Raw genomic sequence first — 20243 nt, 5'->3', positions numbered from 1 at the left:
GTGTGAAAAAACACGCATGTGTGAATAGCCCTATTGATTTGCATAAGTTCGTGTGCTGTCAGTTATTTCAACGGACAGCACACGGATGTAAAATAAGCTCGTCTGAATAACGGGGCTGTATACAGTGGATAGAAAAAGTCTACACACCCGTTAAATGCCATGTTTTGGTCCTGTCAAAAAATCAGTACAAGATGAATAATTTCAGAACTTTTTCCACCTTTAATGTGACCCATAAACTGTCCATTGATAAACAAACTGAAATCTTTTAGGAGGGGAAAAATAAAAACAACTACAATAATGTGGTTGCATAAGTGTGAAAACCCTCTTATAATTGGGAATGTGGTTGTGTTCAGAATTAGCCAATCAAATTTAAACTCATGTTAAATAGTAGTCCGTACACAGCTGCTATTATTTAAATTGATTGAGTAACCCTATATAAGATTCAGCTGTTCCATTAGGATTTTCCTGACATTTTCTTTGTTGCATGTGACAGCAAAAGCCGTGGTCCGTAAAGAGCTTACAACACATCAAAGGGATCAGATTGTTAAAAGGCATCAGTCAGGAGAAGGGTACCAAAGAATTTCTATGGAATTAGATATACCGTGGAACACAGTGAAGACAGTCATCAAGAAGCGACTTACATTGGGCACAACTGTGACATTAACAAGAACCGGACGTCCTTCAAAACTTGATGAAAAGACAAGACGAAAATTGGTCCGGGAGGCTACCAGGAGGCCTACAGCAACATTAAAGCTGCTGCAGGACTTTCTGCCAGGTACTAGTTGTGTAGTGCATGTGACAAAAATCTTCCGTATTCTTCATATGTCTAGGCTGTGGGGTTGGGTGGCAAGACGGCAGCCTTTTCTAACAAAGAAAAACACCAAGCCCGGCTATGTTTTGCAAAGACCTACATCAAGTCTGGCAAAAGCATGTGGGAAAACGGGTTATGGTCTGATGAGACCAAGATTGAACTTTTTGGCCATAATTCCAAAAGGTAAGTTTGGCAGAAAGGCAACACTGCAAATCACCAAAAGAACACCATACCCACAGTGAAGCATGGTGGAGGCAGCATTATGGAGCACGGTGGGGGCAGCATTATGGAGCACGGTGGGGGCAGCATTATGGAGCACGGTGGAGGCAGCATTATGGAGCACGGTGGAGGCAGCATTATGGAGCACGGTGGAGGCAGAATTATGGAGCACGGTGGAGGCAGAAGGATTCACCTTGGACTGATTTTGTAACATGACAAAAACCTGGCATTTTAACAACAGGGGCGTGTAGACTTTTTATATCCACTGAATATCTTTTTTGTCCCTATTTTAAAAGCATAAAGAACCACGCTTTTGAATATATGGGATCCCCTAAAAAAAAACATGGGCAACGTATGCTATGGTTTGCGCTGAATGTGGTGGGAATGAAAACTAATATATACAGTAGCTACAACATATTATGCAGGGAGGCAAGGATAGATAGATAGATAGATAGATAGATAGATAGATAGATAGATAGATAGATAGATAGATAGATAGATAGATAGATAGATAGATATCAGTGAGAGGTGTCAGGGTGATGTGCACTTGTACAGAATTGCTTATTATCTGCACTGCAGTGAAGGTTGCAAATGTATTTCACTCGAGCAGTTTAGCGGCATGTGTAGGAAACCTGCCAATTACACATGGCGACGGGTGAGCAGAGATAAAAGGAGACTTGGTCATCGAGGTCTAGGACGCAGGTGCAGCTGACAGGCAGAGAGGGATTAGACGGGTAAGTGGGCAAACAGAAATCAGCAAAGGATCCTTGGGCAGCCTGCAAATTTATCATGGGAAAACCCACCACAAATGAGCAGGTTTCACCCTAGAGGATGCAGACAGCGGATTACGTCCGTGTGATGTCATCACAGCCTGGTCACATGACTGCGAACGTGACTGGCATACATGGTATACAGAAATATCTGAAAATAGTAACAGCTGCATCCATTTATAGAACAGCACACATTAAGAGCGGGTTTATCCATGGCACAGCCTTATTGAGAAATCTGAGGATCTCTTATATGGTGGCAAGCTCCTAGGCATAAATATATCTATACCTAAAACGCAAATCAAAAAAATGTATTCAACATACTAAACATGATTAGAAAAATGTAAAGCTTGCTATAGGACAAAAAAAATATTTTAAGAAGATATGGCCCATAATAAGCCTATGCGACAATAACCATTATGGCTATGCAATCCAAATGATGATATACAACCACAAATTCTCGGATTCGTTGGAAATTTTTTTTTTTTTGCTAGATGTTAGTAATCCGATAATCATGACATGTAGCAACCGGATGAGACATGAATGAGAATTCGCTAAAAGGGACATTGTATAATCCGTGACCAGTGAGTTCAGTCGTGGATTTTAAAGCCGGTTATGTAATCATTTGCATCATTAGAATATTTTTTTTTGTGGACTCCAACTTTAAAAACAGTTTTACACGTGATAAAATATGCAAGATGGTTTATCATTTGGGGCTCATGCACACAACTGTATTACAGCTGTGCACAACCTCCAAGTTGTAGGGAGACATAATATGGCACCTATAGAAGTCTATGATGCCCTACTGTACCCATGTATGCCACAGATTTCACTCACATACTTTATCAGATGCCGTATTACATTGGTACCATTCCAGAGAAGTAGTTCCTTCAGGGAAAACGTGTCCATATATGTGCTACAGGGGCACTATACGGAAGCAGATTGGGTGACAGCACTGCGTGCCCCCCATACAGGCTCTGCCTGTTAAGGCTCTAGTTGACCCAGCCGGTCTATTTATAACATGGTTGGCCATTCATTTGCTTGGCCAGACATCCATTGGAATTACCCTATGGCTATAATAGGGCACATGGAAAAAAGTCCCAGGGCAAATCAGTTTTTTAATCTATTACATATTAACTTCAATACTTAGCAAAAATGATCATGATGGATCCGGTGAAATAACATGGTTATGTTGGAACGAAGGAACTTTGGTGTGAGTAATAACAGTCAAATAGAAAATAAAAAACATACGGCAAAAACAAACCAGAAAAAACAAAAAACAGTCTATGATGATTATCTCAAAAAGCCATATAACCACAGACATATCCCAGTAGCACATTGGCCAACTTGATTACAATGAGAAACCTCTATGGATTGATTAGAATGAGAAACCTCACCGGCTGCTCTGGATTCCTCTACGTGGGTTTTTATATCAGGTTCTCATTTTCCATTATCTACAATCAACTTTATAAACTTACCACCCAGCTTCTCCCTTTTATGTTCCTCCCCTACACGTTACCCCCACTGAACTGTCCGGGCTGTAAATCATTATGGTGGAAACCCTGGATTGAATCTGTGTTAAGTGTTTCCCCTCTCGAGTAGTTTCCTCCCTCTCCTTGTTAGTTTAACATTGCTTTTTTATTATTATATCATGACATATCCCAGGACCACCTGGCAAACAGGAATGCAAGCAAGAACAGAAAAATGCACGGGTCCTATGGTTTCCAGAAGATACAATGAAACACAAATTAAGAAAAGGGTATGTACTTCGTCTGAATCAGGAAAGTTCAAGCATTATATATAAAAGAAAGATCGATAAAAAGCAGGACTAAAACGAAACAATAAAAAAAAATATATATCAGATGACACCAATGAGAATCTCCTCAGGTCATTGTACACTTCCATTGAATTCAACGGAACTGCCATCAAAGTTTTTTCAAATATAGAAATCTTCAAACATAGCCAAAAGGGCAAGGCTCTTCAACTCCGGTGATAAGTGGGGATCCATGGTCATGGACCCTTACTAATACCATGTTCATCTCAATCAAGTATGTCAAAGGATGACCCTAAATGGCGAGTGGTTTGGAAATTCAGGACCAAGAGGCTTGGTGATGGCGCACTACCTCCAACTTTTTCTTGGTATGGTCAGCTAGTTAATGGGGTTAAACCTCATTTTCTTTCCAGAGACGTGGTGGATCGTCAGGAGTATGAATCCAGCCAAACAGCTTACAGATCTCATCCAAGATCATACAAGCTTTCCATCTTCTGGAAAACGCCAAGGAGCTCTGAAGGGGTCCCAGATCGGGACTCTTCCAAAACTTCATTTATTTTCTGTGGGGTCAACTATGTATGATTTTTAATAAGCAGTATTTCCCTTTAAGTTGCGTGTGATTGTTCTTCTCTGTGTGTTCACAGTGTCTGACGATTGTCCTCTTTAGTACATTCAGTTGATTATGAATGAGGAAGAGCACGGCCCCGATAAACATGCAGCATTCTTTGTAAGCATGTTCTCTCTCTACAGCGGAGAGGCAGACACAGGGGAATATTCAAGTTCCTTTCATTCCAGTTCTAAAAATAAGAACTACTGTTAATCCTCGCACTAAAATTCTTCCAAAAATTCTAGCAAGTGCAGCCGGACTCCACCATGGTACAACAGAACTGAAGACGTGGCTCCATGGTCACGTTTGAGATAATTTTTTTAAAGAATCTGAAGAAAATATTGTCCTACAAAATCCAAGCAGATTCCCATGTAATATGTACCAGAAGATGTAGAACCTCATATCTTGAGCACAGATATAGTATAGATTCCCACCACAAAGCAGGATTACATATCCAACGTAATGTCCAATTTCTGGGATCTATGAAGGGGAAGCATGGAACGTAGAAGAGAAGAGGACCTCCGAGAAAAGATCAAAATGGGCCCCCATTATGGTGCTATAGGATTTGATACCTAGGACAGAAGAGCTTCGTGTTTGTTTTCCCCTCCATGCCCTTTTCCACGACCCTTGGGTCAATATCCCACCCGTCGTTTGTAAACAATGTAGTTCCTATGCAGAGGGAAGTCCTACAGAGGTTTAACCCACCAAATAGCAAATGAGACGGAACCAACCAGGGCTGGGCCATAAACTCAAGTAATCCTATTTGACATATTATAAGATAATACAAGTCAGTCGATTAGAGAATTATTCTATGTAGAGATACCAGAGGAAACACGTCTAGAGCCATCATGGAAGTTAATCAGACATGAAATCTCTCAGACTAATAGAGAATTTTAATCCCAGAGCAAGAGAGACTCTTGGGGCAAAAACTTAAAGGAAAATTCCAGGAAATATGGATACTGTGTCATGACTAGTGCAGGGCCTAAAGGGGCGGTGCATGACACAGGGATTGAAAGAACACCAAAGATAAAAGTCATGCTCCGCTCCTTCAGGACCTGCATTAGTCATGACACAGTATCAGTCTTTTCTGGAGTGTTCCTTTAATGTAATCGTCAATCAGAACAAAGTTTATGAATTTGTCACGAAGATCTTGTTTTATGTCTGTCTTGGAGATCTTGAAGTCATCACCTCTCTGGACCAAACCATAAATTAAAAAATGCAATAAAACTTGACTTGCCATATTCAGGATATATCCCTTAACAATGCTTTCCTTCATTGGTTACTCAACTCTAGTGGAAAACCTGATCTACCCTGTACTTTGTGTAACCGTGAAATCTCTGCAGTTTATTGCCGGGGGTTAAGAAGTAGTGTCAGAAGAGTCATCTTCATGTACACAGCCAATGTAGTCTACTGCTGAAGTGAACACAGGCCCAACAAGGGCTTGTATGTACATGTGGGTCATGCGGTGGTTTGAGTCGACTATAGCTGAAGAAAAACAGATTGTGTGAAAGAAATTGCCCCGAGCCAAAATCATCTTCTCTTCTCCCAGATCTGCAGCATATTGCGCTGTTATTTAAAGATTACGAGAGTGTGTCTTATAGTCTGATTACAACGGGAGATTAAAAAAAATTATAAAAAAACTGCAAGAAAAAAAGAGCGTTACGCAGTATTTATGTTTTGTTTTTTTGTCAAATGAAAACACATATCACTCTATCGCAAAGGTGCACAATACCCTTGCCGATGTGGTGAGTTGACTTTCACATGTAGATGTATGCATGTATCAGTGTCCATTTTCTGTTTGGTTATAATTGCGCAAAAGTTGCTGCTCGCCGACCGCACACAACTCTGGATGCATGAGAATCTGCTATGGTCTTGAAGAAATTCTTGCACTAGACAAATAAATTAATAAAGAACATCTATAAGGCCCCATTCCAATCACGTTTTTTCCATACATTTAGCGTGTATGCCGGGTAAGCTCCTGTCGTACACGCCAAACGCGTCCATTAGTCAGATAAGGGCCAAAGTAGTGTCCTTTTGGCCTCCATCTGGCTGGTATGTGTCAGTATAGCACAAAAAAAAAAAAAAAAAAAAAAAAAGGAGGATGAAATAGTAGACTACACTAGTCCATTCACCGGAATCCAGTCAAAAATAAAATAAAAATTATACCACACAATATATGTATTTTTTTTATTAATGTGGAAGCATATGGGTGACAGACACCATTATATAGTGTCCATCACAGGCATCCTTCAAACCAGGGGTTGGGAACGTCAATCCCCGCGGGCTGTATAAGGCCCTCAAAATCATTTGGTCTGGCCCTCCGGCACGCACTGACACCGCCGTGTCATTGACTACTTGGCTCCATCCGCACTCCTCCTGTTCCTAAAATTTAGAGGAGGCCTCATGTAGAGTTAGGACCTAAATGCATTTGCCGTGAGCCGTGACCTGCTCAGACAAGCCTCACCAAAGAGAAGCAGTTCCAGCCATAACACTAGGGGTGAGTTAACTAAAAGGCTAATTTTTAGGTTGATAATTTTGCATGGCCCGCGAAGAACGTTATAAATATCCAAATGCAGATAAAAGGTTCTCCACCCCTGCTTTAAACATATGCGTTATGAGCATTTCATTAAACATATGTTAAATGGATGCCAGAATAGCCTATGGATGACGGAACGTCTACATCAGAAACTTTTTGTCACAAACGGAGATCATAAACGCAGTGTGAACATAGATGCTCTGTATAACGTGATCCATTGGGTGCTATCGCATCCGCTGAACGGTCAAAAAAAGTGGGTACAGTATTCAAAATACACAGCCTTACTGCAGAGAGGCTACACGTGGTTGCAACCATGACTCCTATGGCACACAAATACCCTGAGGCATCATGATCACAATGCTGCGGCCACGAGGTTCATGGGATGTTCCGTGAAGGCTGTCATTTTAGATGACGATGATCCGTGTCCGAAGCTGGGCTTCTAATGAGAAGGCTCACTTTTGTAATAGGCCCCTAAAACAGCCTCCACCGCCTCAAAAATGTTACCCTACAAAAATACATCTAAATAAAAAAAAAATACATTTTTGATTATCAAGATGGTCATTTTCTATTTTTACGTTGTAAGGTCCAGTCACCCAGTATGATACATACTACATATTCCAGATAAATACACTGAACTTGTATCCTCGGCTGGGAAGAGAGGGGAACACTGGAAGGGAGCAAAATTGGTCAGGAAAGGGAAAGAGTCAGTTACTCATTAAGACAAAAAATGTCCTCAATGGAATGCTTTCCAAATCTCTCTCTCGCCAAATCGCGTGGCCTCCAGAACTGTGCTCTGCCAAGAGACTAGCTTCAAATACATGAAAATAATGTTCAGCTATTTCACTGCCTCGTGTCAAGATAAAGGATCACGTGGACGACACAGTATAGAGCTTGGTATTTTTTCACTTATAAAAGGTTATTATATTAAGGTCATTTTATCTATGAATATTTTTTAAGATCGACCCAATATTTTATGATGCTGTAAAAGCGTGTGAAATGTAAAAATAGGACGGAATTTTATCAAACATACTTGTTTGACTTTACTTTCATTTACGGGGTCAGCACGGCTGGTTATATAGCTCGCCAGTCAGCACACCATTATTTGCTCTCGATTACTTTATCTACTCACAACAGTTTCCGATCACTCCAATGTATCCCATAGGCATAGGATAAATAATGGATGAAAGCTGTAAGGGCAGCGGTTATCATCCCAATCTACTCCCTGGCATGCACATTGCCACAATGGCTGTTATTTCTACGGAGGAAAGTGCTGCGTCTTAGGGTAAAACAATAGAGGAAGACTGAAGATGTCCAACACAGATGATCCTGTACTATCCGGAGTTCACACAATGACTTGGGTCTGCTGATGACCATATAAATTAACTTTGGCAACTTACAAGGATCTGCAATCAAAAAATCCTATGTCCAAGGCTTCTTGGATGGTGGAAAAACAGCCATAGACAAGTGGAGGTCTACAGTGTGTCATGTAGACCTCCACTTGTCTATGGCTGTTTTTCCGCCATCCAAGTCGTCTTGGACATAGGATTTTGAGTCATCTGGTTGCCCTCGAATTTACTTAGTGGTGGATACCATTATTGTATCGGGCTATGAAAGTGGGCCACAATTAGTCCTGGTTCATTCCTTGTAGTCAGAGGGCAATGTTCTGCAGGATTTTTTGTGACTAGATGTGTAAATGGTAAAGTCCCAATGGCATTGGTGCTCCCCACAAATTTAATGGGTGAAAAATGCGATCAGGAATGAATATAAATATGGTCACATTAGAGAAAACTGGTCGGCTCCAGGTCACCAATTCCTGGTTTGATTTATCTTGTATGACCTGGTTTGCTTCTGACAATAGTAATTTCATTACCTTGAAGTCCAATGTCCAGTGGCATGCACAGAGGAGAGGGGGCACCATAAGAAACATTAAACTAGACGCCCCCAATTATAAATGTTGGATTTTGCCAACCACAGCACAAGAGCCTGGGGTTTCTTTCCCCCCTCTATGCTCTTTCCATGACGCTTAGGCCAATTTCTCTTCTCATTGTTTGTTACAAGTGTAGTTCCTCTGTAAAGCGGAGTCCTGCATCGGGTTCTCACCATCCAAAAGCAAAAGGGACCAACCAGGAGTGGGCCATTCACTCTCCAAGGGCCCATAGCATTCGCTTGGTACATAAGCCCATCAGTAGGACAAATGTAAGGACCAAAAATGAACTGCAAAAACGACATTACCATGGGTGACTAATAGAAAAGCAGATAATCTTGCGACATCAATGGCATAAGCAAGTATCTTCTGCTGGCAAATATAATGTCCCTATATAAACCAGAGCAGATTATGATTTTATTACAATCAATACGAGCATTCTCAAAGTTCACCCATGCCTGCAAGATCAGATGAGCTTTCCAAAGCTTTTATTTTCTTACTTATATTCTCTTATTTCCTTTACGTTTCCCTGGGGCCATTTTTACTCTACATTATCTGAGTCAGGCAGCATTATTTTCACTATATATCTTTTTTTTTTAGTCTGTATTGCTTGCAGAAAGTTTCCCATGAAAGCCTCAGCATGTGACAACCACATGCAAACACTGGCACATTTTTGGCTTTACTTTACAGATAAGAAAAGGTTGAGTGTTGCAATTTACTAATGCTTTTCCATAGGATTGCTCTGCTAACCATGAGAAAATGTCAGCATATCCAATCTTGTAATTCACTTCCCAAATTCCATTCTCCTGTTTTCCTTAACCATTCACAAGATGAGGTTGGTTTTAGGTTTCACTAACTCTCACAGGAAACGGTAAAGTCATAAACTAACCGAAAAAAAAAAAGTATAGGACTGGGAAAATAAATACTCATACCCAGGATTCAACTGGCCGTACAGCCCCTTGAATTTGCTGTGACCATTAAGTTACATTTAAAGAAGAATTAATAATCTTCTGGTGTGTCACAGGCATGAATGATGTCATCATGAGGTCACCTACACGGAGTGGCAAAAAAAAAAATGTAAAAAATAATCTGGTCCCAAATGACCTAAACCTCTGCAAGTCCTATCCACCGATCAGCAGGGTCAAGATGGGTCACATGACACTTCCTTGCAGAAAGAGACCCGTTTCTCCTGGCTTCCGGTTTAGTTCTTGGCCGGAGGCACTTTAAGGAATATTCTCATTATATTATGTTATAGCATATCGCTAGGATATACCATAACATTTTGATTGGTGGGCGTCCATCCTCTGGGACCCTGCCGATCCCAAGAATGAAGGGATCAAAGTTCCTATGGCTTTTCTCCGGGAGAGCACTAAGCTTGTGCTGGGGCCCCTTTGTTATAAGGATCGGTGAGAGTCCTGGCAGATGGACCCCAACTGATCCTAGCGACATGTCATCACTTACTATGGTGAGAAAACACCTATAATGGATGCAACTGAACTCCAGTCTTCAGCTTTGATATGATTCTGTATAGATGTCCAGGGTAGGCACCGTTAAAAAAATAAATACATTACCTCATACAAAATGGAGACTAAAAGGTCACGAGATTATGAAATAGTGAGGCCAATGCTAATTATAGAGTTCCTTCAGAAATATAGGAGGATGGTGGGATAGCAGAGATGCAAATGGGAGGAAGGAAGTCTTTTCTGAAACAATGTATTATCTGGAGGAAAACCGATGGCTTCACTAATGGAGATCAGTAGAAGAGCAAATGTGGTGACGTGAATATCGGCTTCTTGTCAAAGCGGAAAAATAAATATTAATATGGACTCTGCACACGCTCCGATCTATATGTGCAGGTCAATATATGAATTTATTAGAGATACAATAGAAACACTGGGGCAGATTTATTAATACGGCCCTAAATGTGGACAGAATAAATCTAGACTAGATGGAAACCGCGCCAAATTTATCACAACAATTAGGCGCAACCTTTTAGGCAATTTTCTCTTTCTTATGCCATTTTGCTGGCATACTTAACACCAATATTTTACACCGAAAAATGGCGTACACCAATGATAAATCTGGCGCGTTTTACAACTCTTAGCCACGCCACCTTTTCTAGACACTTCAAAAACAGTCGAGGAAGGTGCAAAAAAAAAAAGGAGCTCTAAAAACACATAATAAAGTTGGTGCACGTCATGTACGCCACTATTTCCTCGCACATTTTGTGCCAAAATTCTGGCGCATTTTGCTTAGTAAATCTCCCCTATTGTCTTCAAATGACCCAATGGTAAAATTGCTCATAACAGGGTCATAATTGTAACAACGGGTCACAACATTCGCCCTTTAGCAAACTACCAATGTAATGAAATGAATTGATTTGTAATAAAAAAGGGAAAGGAATGAAGAAGAAGCTAAAAGAAGAATCACTAAGGTCATTGTGAATATGATCAGTAGGAAACAAAAAGCTCTTAGAGTCATTTTGGTTATCTGCGTCCCATCTGCTTCCGGCCTACAGGAAGTCCCGGGACCTTCAGGCCCAGCTGCAGTCGCTGCCTCCCCATGGGAAGCCGGTCAGTGAATCTGTTCTCTCACACTGAATGGCAATGTCATACATCAGAGAACGCAGGCAAAAGTTAATGAATGCAGCGGCTCAGAATCCTCCTCTACTGTCACTGCTGAAATAAGTTGTTAGAGCTCCAAGCATGGGGAACATTAATCATAATAATTCACGTTGTGTTACAGTAAAACACACAAACAATAGGACAAGGTGAAACTCCCCTTGAACAGTCTTCCACATTATAAACGATATACTTTTATGTGGAGTCTATAGAACTGAAAGGTGGTACATGTTGTGAACAGTCTATAGAAGGTACCATGAAGGGTTTAGAGCAGGGGTCAGGAACCTTTTTGGCTAAGAGAGCCGTAAACGCCACATATTTTGAAATATAATTCCGCGAGAGCCGTACAATATGTTTAAAGGGCCATTGACAGATCAATCGCTCCAATGTTCACTTAGTACAGCAAGGAATGCTCCTCCCTGCTGTATAAAGCCACAACTGGACTGAAACAATGGTAATTAGCAGTAAAAAAATTAAATAAATAACTTACATTGTGAGCTTGCGATGCATGACATCAGTCCAGCAGTCTGGCTTCTTCTTTTTCCTGCGCATGACTGGAAGCTGGCATTCTTCCCACCTGATGTTGAGAGAATGCCAGCTTTGAGGCATTCGCAGAAGAAAGAAGCTGGAATGTTGGACATGTCACACAACGCATTGTCAGTTATGTCAATTATCTATTTTATTATTTTACAGCGAATTATTGTTTAGGTCCAGCGGTGGCTTAGTGCAGCAGAGAGGAACACTCCTTTGTGTACTAAGTGACCGCTGGAGCAATTGTATCTGTCAGTGGCCCTTTTAAAAGTGTTGGTCTTACAGAAAATGAACAAAAAAGAGAGGCTCAGACCCATCTGGGAGACCTCCAGAGCTGTAATAAAGCGCTCAGAACAGATTTTTGCCCTGATAGTGGTCCTTTAAATCAGTTTCTTATGCCCACAAGAGATTAATTTAAAGCCCCCAAGAGTGTAATATGGGTGGCAGATGTTTTTTAAGGCCATATTTTTTTATTTTTTTTTGGGGGGGGGGGCTATATTATGGATTATGTGGGATTATTTTCAGGGGTGAAGTGGGAAGGGGGGGTTGGTGGGACACACTGTATTACACAGCCCCTTTATTGATGCAGCTCACTGCTGCTGACCATGAGGCTGTGTAACAATTTCCATGTTATAATGTTCACCTTCAAAGCAGCAGCACAGCCAGGGGTTTCTGGAACGTCCAAGGGAGACACAAGGGAGGAGGCAGATGCCGCTTCACTAGGGGACGCAGGTGCGTGCTTGCAGACGGCGCGGCTATGCAGGGAGTTATGGGAAATGTAGTCCATGCTCCCTGCCGCTCACCACTGCCGCCAATGCTTATCAGGCCATCAAAGAACTACCGTATATGTCGGCGTATAAGACGACTGGGCGTATAAGACGACCCCCAACTTTTACCCTTAAAATATAGAATTTAAGATATACTCACCATTTCGTGCAGGAGCGCTTCACTATGGCCATCGGCGGCAGGACCCAGGACTCTCTGTCTCTTTGAACTCGCGCATGCGCAGATAGGCGAGGTACATGATGGGGTTAATTACTATTAATGTGAGGAACATGGAGGGTAAATTCATCGCACCTCGCGCCTCATATTAATAAGTGAATGAAAGCCGTGTTTATTTCATTTTTTTACAGCGTACACATCATAAATGATGCAAAAACATTGTTGTGCGCGCCATTACTGAATGTGTGTATTTTATGTATTGAGACTTATTTTAATGTTTATTGTAAAAAAGGTGAAGGTGTATTTTTTTTTAAAAATGTAACCATACTTTGTTTTTACTTTATTTTTAAACTTTAATGTACTGACATATATCAGATATGTGCCAGTACATTAGCCTGTGGACGGATAGCACACAGGCTGTTGTTAGGACATACCTAACAACAAGAGATATGGTCAGACAGCCCTGGGGTCCGTCAATAGACCCTGGGCTGTCTGCCCATATATGGTATGGCCCTCGATCGCGTCACAGGAATTCCCTGTGATGCGATCCAGGGGCATCCCCCCTTCTCACTTTCCCCTGAATGCTGCAGTCAGCTGTGATCGCAGCATTCACGGGAATAACGGCGGAGATGAGAGGTTCTCAGAGCGGGGCTGCGGCTGTGTAATACAGCCATTGCCCCGCTCCTGACAGGAAGTGCGCGCGCGGTCAGCATGAGGAGATGCGGCCGGCGCTGCACTAATGAGCGGCAGTTCAGGCACTGAAGACAACATGGGGGTGCTTTGTAGCGCGCCCGCCATGTTCTGTCTTCAATGCCGCAGATCATTAGTGCAGCGCCGGCCGCATCACATGATGCTGACCCCGCGCGCATATGTCAGGACTCAGGAGCGGGGCTGTGGCTGAATTACACAGCCGCAGCCCCGCTCTCATAGTCATGTGTACTATACTGAGCTGTGCGGCTGCAACGTGCATCCCTCCCATAGACAGGTAGGAGCCCTGTCTGCGAGCCAGATACGGCCATCAAAAGAGCCATATCTGGCTCGCGAGCCATAGGTTCCCGACCCCTGGTTTAGAGGGTTCAAACGATAGATTAAATCATAAAAAAAAAAAAGTGGTCGTCGGGATTAGAAAAAAAGGTTCCGCTTCTTTTTTAATTTAGGAAACAGCGCCACTCTTGGCCATGGGTTGTGTTTGGCATTGCAGCATTCAATTGAATAGGACTGAGTGGCAGATCATGAACAAGGGTGGGCTGGTTTCCGGGAGGGGGGGGGGGGGGGGGGGGAGAGAAAGTTGTAACCATTTTTAATGCTGGACATCCCCCTATATGAACGGGTACGGTTTGGTGCAGGGATATTAGGGTTTGCTTCCTTTTGGGTTTCCAATTGGAAATACGCAGGGGAAAAAAACAGGCCATGGTGCAAACAAAGATAGGCTGTTTTTCCCATTTCCACAGACTGTGTGTCCTCCTGAGCCAAACGGATTGTCGGGGGATCTCGCTTTTGGAAACATCCTTTTTGAAAGAATCACACATGAAGCTTTATGCAATAATGCCATTATTTGCACAGTAAATTGCTCATAACAGTTATTGGCAATTTCAAAAGAAGCACAGATCTGCATTACCGAGCCCAAGGCCTCATGCACACATCCGTTGGCCGCCGTACAGCCACTAATGACGGATCCGTGAAACAAGGACCGCACACGGATGGCATCAACAAACCAAATTAATAGAATGGCCAAGACTGTTCTGCCAAAAATCGACAGGAGTAGGACCTGTCTTATTTTTGTCGGAACGGCCACACGGTTGTCGGAACGGCCACACTGTTGTCGGAACGGCCACAGGGTTCTGGTAAAACAACGGAAGCGTGCATGGCCTGCTATCTGTTAAAAAAAACACAGATAGCACACTGAAGAAAGTGGGCATGAGGCCTTAGTGAAGGCTACTTGTCCAAGAAACAAAGCAGTAGCAGAGCTCCCCAACATGACCCCTGAACGATGGAAGTGCCTCAATCTGCTGGCACAATAACCCTTATGGACACTATTAGGACTGTCACTATTACTGAGAACTTTAGGTCAGCTAGGTCACTATTACTGAGCACTATGGGCCAGCTAGGTCACTATTACTGAGGACGATGGGCCAGCTAGGTCACTATTACTGAGGACTATGGGCCAGCTAGGTCACTATTACTGAGAACTATGGGCCAGCTAGGTCACTATTACTTGTCCGTTGTCAAGCGAGAGAATAGCAGGGCCCGCGCATGCGCGTTCCTGGCTGTATCAAAGAACAGCCCATACACGTCATATTACTAGTGACGTCACGTATACCAGGCAGAAGCTTTTGACGATTTGACCACGTGATCGGTATATGGCTGGTAAACACAGCGGGCAAAGTGATGTCACCAGTCATGTGCCGCATGGCAGCATCGGGAAACGGGGCCAATTTTCATACAGTAAGTGCATTACAAATGTAATCACATTCCGAGGTTAAAAGCACTGACACATAAAAGTTCAGAAAACACCTATAAGGAGATGCACCATGGACATCTAGAGCACATTCATTGACTGAGTGCTACATTCATAGAGTTAATGATTTTCTAGGCAGGAGCATAACCATTGGCAACCATTCCCGCGCTCTATATATAAACGTGTGCATAGCCTTACACAAAAGTTAAAAACCACACACACGAAACAAAAACAAAATCCAAAACATGCTTATAAAAGCACAGCCCATATAATAAATTCAGCAGTTCTTCTCCATAATGAGTAAACGGTCTTATATCATGGTCTGTAATAAGATATCTGACCCCAGAATGGCAGCTGAGGATGTCCTGAGATTTCCTCTGACACTCCGCCGTCTCACACCCTTCTCCCAGGGATACAAGTATTCAGCATGATATCTATTCTACTTCATCATCTTTCCTGGTCCCATGAGACTTCCATACCCAGCGCCCTGGAGCGGTCATCCAAGGACGGTCTGAGAATGTCTCATGTAATTTACATCAGGGTCGCTACTCGCTACATATACCCTTTCTATTCTTATAGACCAGTTGTTTTTGAAATGCCTCCTGAAGCAGAGCCATATGTATTATCACATACACACTATAATATAGATCTAAAAAACTATTATTTAGGAAAAACTAATAATGAATAAACGGATATCCTGAGTATACCAGACTATGACGAATTGCTTAAAAATAGCACAAAATACACAAAAAAGTATACTCAAAATACCAAGAGAAAAGAGATTAATATGATCTGAAGAGGTAAACTTGCCTTTTAAAAGGGGAGTGCATATACAGGTCCTATAAAACGACGCAAGGCATATCCATTTCTCATTTTTATAAATTCTAGGGGAGATTGCAGCCACCAAATCTTTCCTGATCCTACTCGTAGGACTGCCGGGGAGTCCCACTCTACTTGTAATCATGTGTAGCTTTTTAGCCAATCACACGATAAGTACGGTTATTTGCATACCAATATTTAAAAAACAAAAATTATTGGACATTTAAGCCCCACCCCATCAGTCTGTGGATGCCCCCAAAATTTTCCAGGAATGACACTTTTGAGGCATAATAACATCAAACCCAATCCAATTGTAATCTGTTTAAAGGACAGGCATGTTGGTAAGCATGTGGGGGTCTTCTACAAGCTATTTCAGAGTCTTGATCTCTCCCTATACAGCAATTACAGTTTTTATTTAACCCCCTAGACTTGTGAGGGGGATCTGTGGCGACAGGTGGTCTTTAAAGAGCTTCATATTTAATAGATCTACAGATGTTATATACAAAAAAAAAAAACACACTCTTCACTAGAGAGAAATAAAGAAATTGTGTTTTTATGTAACACCTCAAAAAATGTAGTAAACGTAACGTGGTGCAAATCATGGGTGGAGTTTCCCTTTAAATTCTTGAAAGAGGATACAAATGGCATACAACAAAACAATGGGCTCATGCCATATACCAGCCACCTATTTTACAGGGTACAGAGAAAAACACTTCTACAATTTTTCTACATAATATTCTACCCATTAGCGGGACATTCATCCCCGCAAGCCCCTCCAGTGACCACCGGAACACATGAAACAAAAAGGTAGAGGTAGAAAATAAAAGTGCTATGTACAGGGAGGTAATTTTACAGGTGGAAATCTGGCTATGAAGGTTGACGGAAGTTAGAATCCCATAATCGCTTACATATATATTACTTCCTATTTATATGGACAAATCGATACTTCTCCTTTGACATAAATGAGCCCCGGCTGTCTCCTGTCATTCCAGTGGTCCGTGGGCTTGTGTATATTGTGGCGTAAAACCGGCTTATTTTTCTTTGTATTAGCGGTGATCACCCCGGCCTCAAAATGTGTATAGAGAATCCACTAACCCATAAGTAATCGTTAAGCGGCTTCTTAAAGGGTAATTTCTCTAAGGTCAATATTGCTTGGGGCCGGTTTTTAGATGCTGGAGATCAAATTGATAGCAAGTAGGAATTTTAGACATTTCTATAACACACCAGACACCGTCAACAGTATGGCAAGGAAACATACAGTGATGGCTTATGGGAATATAAAATTATACAAAAAAAATAAAAGATAAAAGCACAAAAAACACCATGTAGAACATGTAAATGTAGAAGAAAATTGGCACAGCTCTGCCTATATTGTAAAAAATAAAATAGACCGTAATATAAAAATAGGCACTGGCGCACATGAATGCTTGTCCAGAGGTATCTTACATGTGCATCCCTTCAAACTATAGATGCAACATTACACTTCCACTTTTTGGAAGTACAATTCGGTACAAAGGAAATAGAAGAAATAGTGACGTAAATAGGGTTGACCTAAAACATTGATGCCGTAATCCCTAGGATATGCCATAAAAGTCTGATCGGTGGCGGTCCAAACGCTTAGACTTCCACAGATCACTAGAACTGGTAGTGGAGCCAAGAAAGCATTGTGCCGCTTTCTTTCCTGTGGTCTCCGCTCTGCTTTTTTCAGAAGCCGCATGGTTGGCCTATTATAGTGATATCCTAGCGATATGCCAACAGTTTCTTTGCGGAGGCTGCCCCTTTAAAGACTATATACACCTTTGTAGGCAATTTTTTTTAGTTTTATGATAAAACTCCTATGTATCCTCTATCCACATAAGCGGTATCGTTTGCTTTTAGCTGAATCAGTCAGTGAATTAACGGACAGGTCGGCTGAGAGTGGGTCTTGTGAGTCTCTACCACACAGGATTACTATCATTTCCTCTACAATCACAGGATTTCGATAATCACGATCACATCGAAGTTGATCAACTAATAGTATTGTAATTATTGTGATCCTGCGTGTAAGAGACACACAGCACCCGCTCTCAGCTGAGTCGCCAGTTCAGCTGAACTGACGGATTCGGCTAATAAAAGGAACAAAAGTTGTACATATGTAGCCTTTAAGGACTCTCTTTTTTTATTTTTTTTAAAGCCTGTTATATACTATAGTCGACAAGAAATGATTAGTTGGCAACCTCAAGAACATGGTTAAAGGGCAATTCTATTTACTAGTAACATGATCAATGGCATGGAAAAGAGTCCAGTGGCCCAGAAAATTTCTAGGCGCATTAGTTACCTGGGATTAGTACTGAGCAGTCGGCGCCGCTGATATGGGACCATGGAGAAAGTGTGTTGACCACATAAATTTCCCTAATCCAAGCAGGAATCAGTATGGGGTAGCATTTACACTCTGACCGCATTGAGCATCTGTGCCACGATCCATATGGCAATGTGGGGGGTATAATGCTACACCCCACAGCTCTCCATGTTTCTGGAAAAATGTGAGTACAAAATAGCATACCTGAAAGGGGAGACTATTTGGATGATTTGCCCCCCATAGTGTATAACCCCTGACACCATTAATTGAACACTATTAAAATAAAAGACCATACAACACCACGATCAAGACAGCAGGACCAGGCAATGTGCCATGAAAAATAGAGGTCCAGGTCATCAAATGCATAAAATGCTTTTCTAGAACAATAACTTGCTGCCTGTCCCATCTCTATGTAGATAACACAGTATATATGGATATATAGGGGTGAGAGGGGAGCCTCCTGCATGTGGGGATTTGCTTTTGCATGTTTTCCGCTTTGAGACATCAGTTATTCAACCAATTTAGGTCAAAACAAATAATATTTTTGAAAACATCAGTCACGGACCATAAAAGCAAAAAGCAACCGCGGACACATAGGGGTCTCACTCACAAAAGGCAGCGCCCGATTGTCGGCCAGATAGTCCTCAAAGCAAATAATCTTAAAGGACACTTAAAGAGGCTCTGTCACCAGATTTTGCAACCCCTATCTGCTATTGCAGCAGATCGGCGCTGCAATGTAGATTACAGTAACGTTTTTTTTAGTTTTTTTTAAAACAAGCATTTTTGGCCAAGATATGACCATTTTTATATTTATGCAAATGAGGCTTTCTTAAGTACAACTGGGCGTGTTTAAAGTGATGTCCAACGTTATGGGCGTGTATTGTGTGTTACATCGGGGCGTTTTTACTACTTTTACTAGCTGGGCATTGTGTATAGAAGTATCATCCACTTCTCTTCAGAACGCCCAGCTTCTGGCAGTGCAGACACAGCCGTGTTCTCCAGAGATCACGCTGTGACGTCACTCACTTCCTGCCCCAGGTCCTGCATCGTGTCAGACGAGCGAGGACACATCGGCACCAGAGGCTACAGATGATTCTGCAGCAGCATCAGTGTTTGCAGGTAAGTAGCTACATCGACTTACCTGCAAACGCTGATGCTGCTGCAGAATCAACTGTAGCCTCTGGTGCCGATGTGTCCTCGCTCGTCCGACACGATGCAGGACCTGGGGCAGGAAGTGAGTGACGTCACAGCGTGATCTCTGGAGAACACGGCTGTGTCTGCACTGCCAGAAGCTGGGCGTTCTGAAGAGAAGTGGATGATACTTCTATACACAACGCCCAGCTAGTAAAAGAAGTAAAAACGCCCAGATGTACGCACACAATACACGCCCAGTTGTACTTTAGAAAGCCTCATTTACATAAATATAAAAATGGTCATAACGTGGCCAAAAATGCTCGTTTAAAAAAAACAAAAAAAACGTTACTCTTATCTACATTGCAGCGCCTATCTGCTGCAATAGCAGATAGGGGTTGCAAAATCTGGTGACAGAGCCTCTTTAAAAGAGCAAGTCCAGTCACAACTGATAATAAAAATAACATTAGTAGTCCAATAAACATTTCTGGGGAAAACTAGATTTCGCTAAATATTCTCCTTCGTTAAGGCTCGAAAATTAAATTCCCCTTTTCCCGGGGTGGCGTTTTCTCTTGTGCTCTATATCGCCCCCTGCTGACTAAGGCTGTTTCCACTACAGTTATGGCTACCATTTTTAAAGAAGCAATGGCAGCTATGAAGGATCAGTTTAACAGATACAGTACCAACAAACCTAACCGATCACATGGTCTCATAATGGGGTCTACCAATTTTCTGCTTTTACAGCATGTGCTGCAGACTACAGTATTC

At 42.0% G+C, this 20243-nt stretch overlaps 1 protein-coding gene across 1 annotated transcript in view; it reads right to left on the bottom strand.

The window, feature by feature from the left end:
- The window catches only part of ACAP3 (ArfGAP with coiled-coil, ankyrin repeat and PH domains 3), an 81652-nt gene extending 69824 nt beyond the window's left edge, over window positions 1-11828 (bottom strand). The window contains exon 1 of the mRNA XM_075839626.1: window positions 11747-11828. Within this exon, the coding sequence (XP_075695741.1) occupies window positions 11747-11808 (62 nt within the window). The 5' untranslated portion in view covers window positions 11809-11828. The remainder of the gene's footprint in view (window positions 1-11746) is intronic.
- Window positions 11829-20243: the final 8415 nt, after the last annotated feature.

Source organism: Rhinoderma darwinii, chromosome 10 (assembly GCF_050947455.1).
Source record: "Rhinoderma darwinii isolate aRhiDar2 chromosome 10, aRhiDar2.hap1, whole genome shotgun sequence".
NCBI classification, from domain to species: Eukaryota; Metazoa; Chordata; class Amphibia; order Anura; family Rhinodermatidae; genus Rhinoderma; species Rhinoderma darwinii.
Note: the sequence above shows the minus strand (reverse complement) of the source record. Positions and strands in the feature narration are given on the sequence as shown.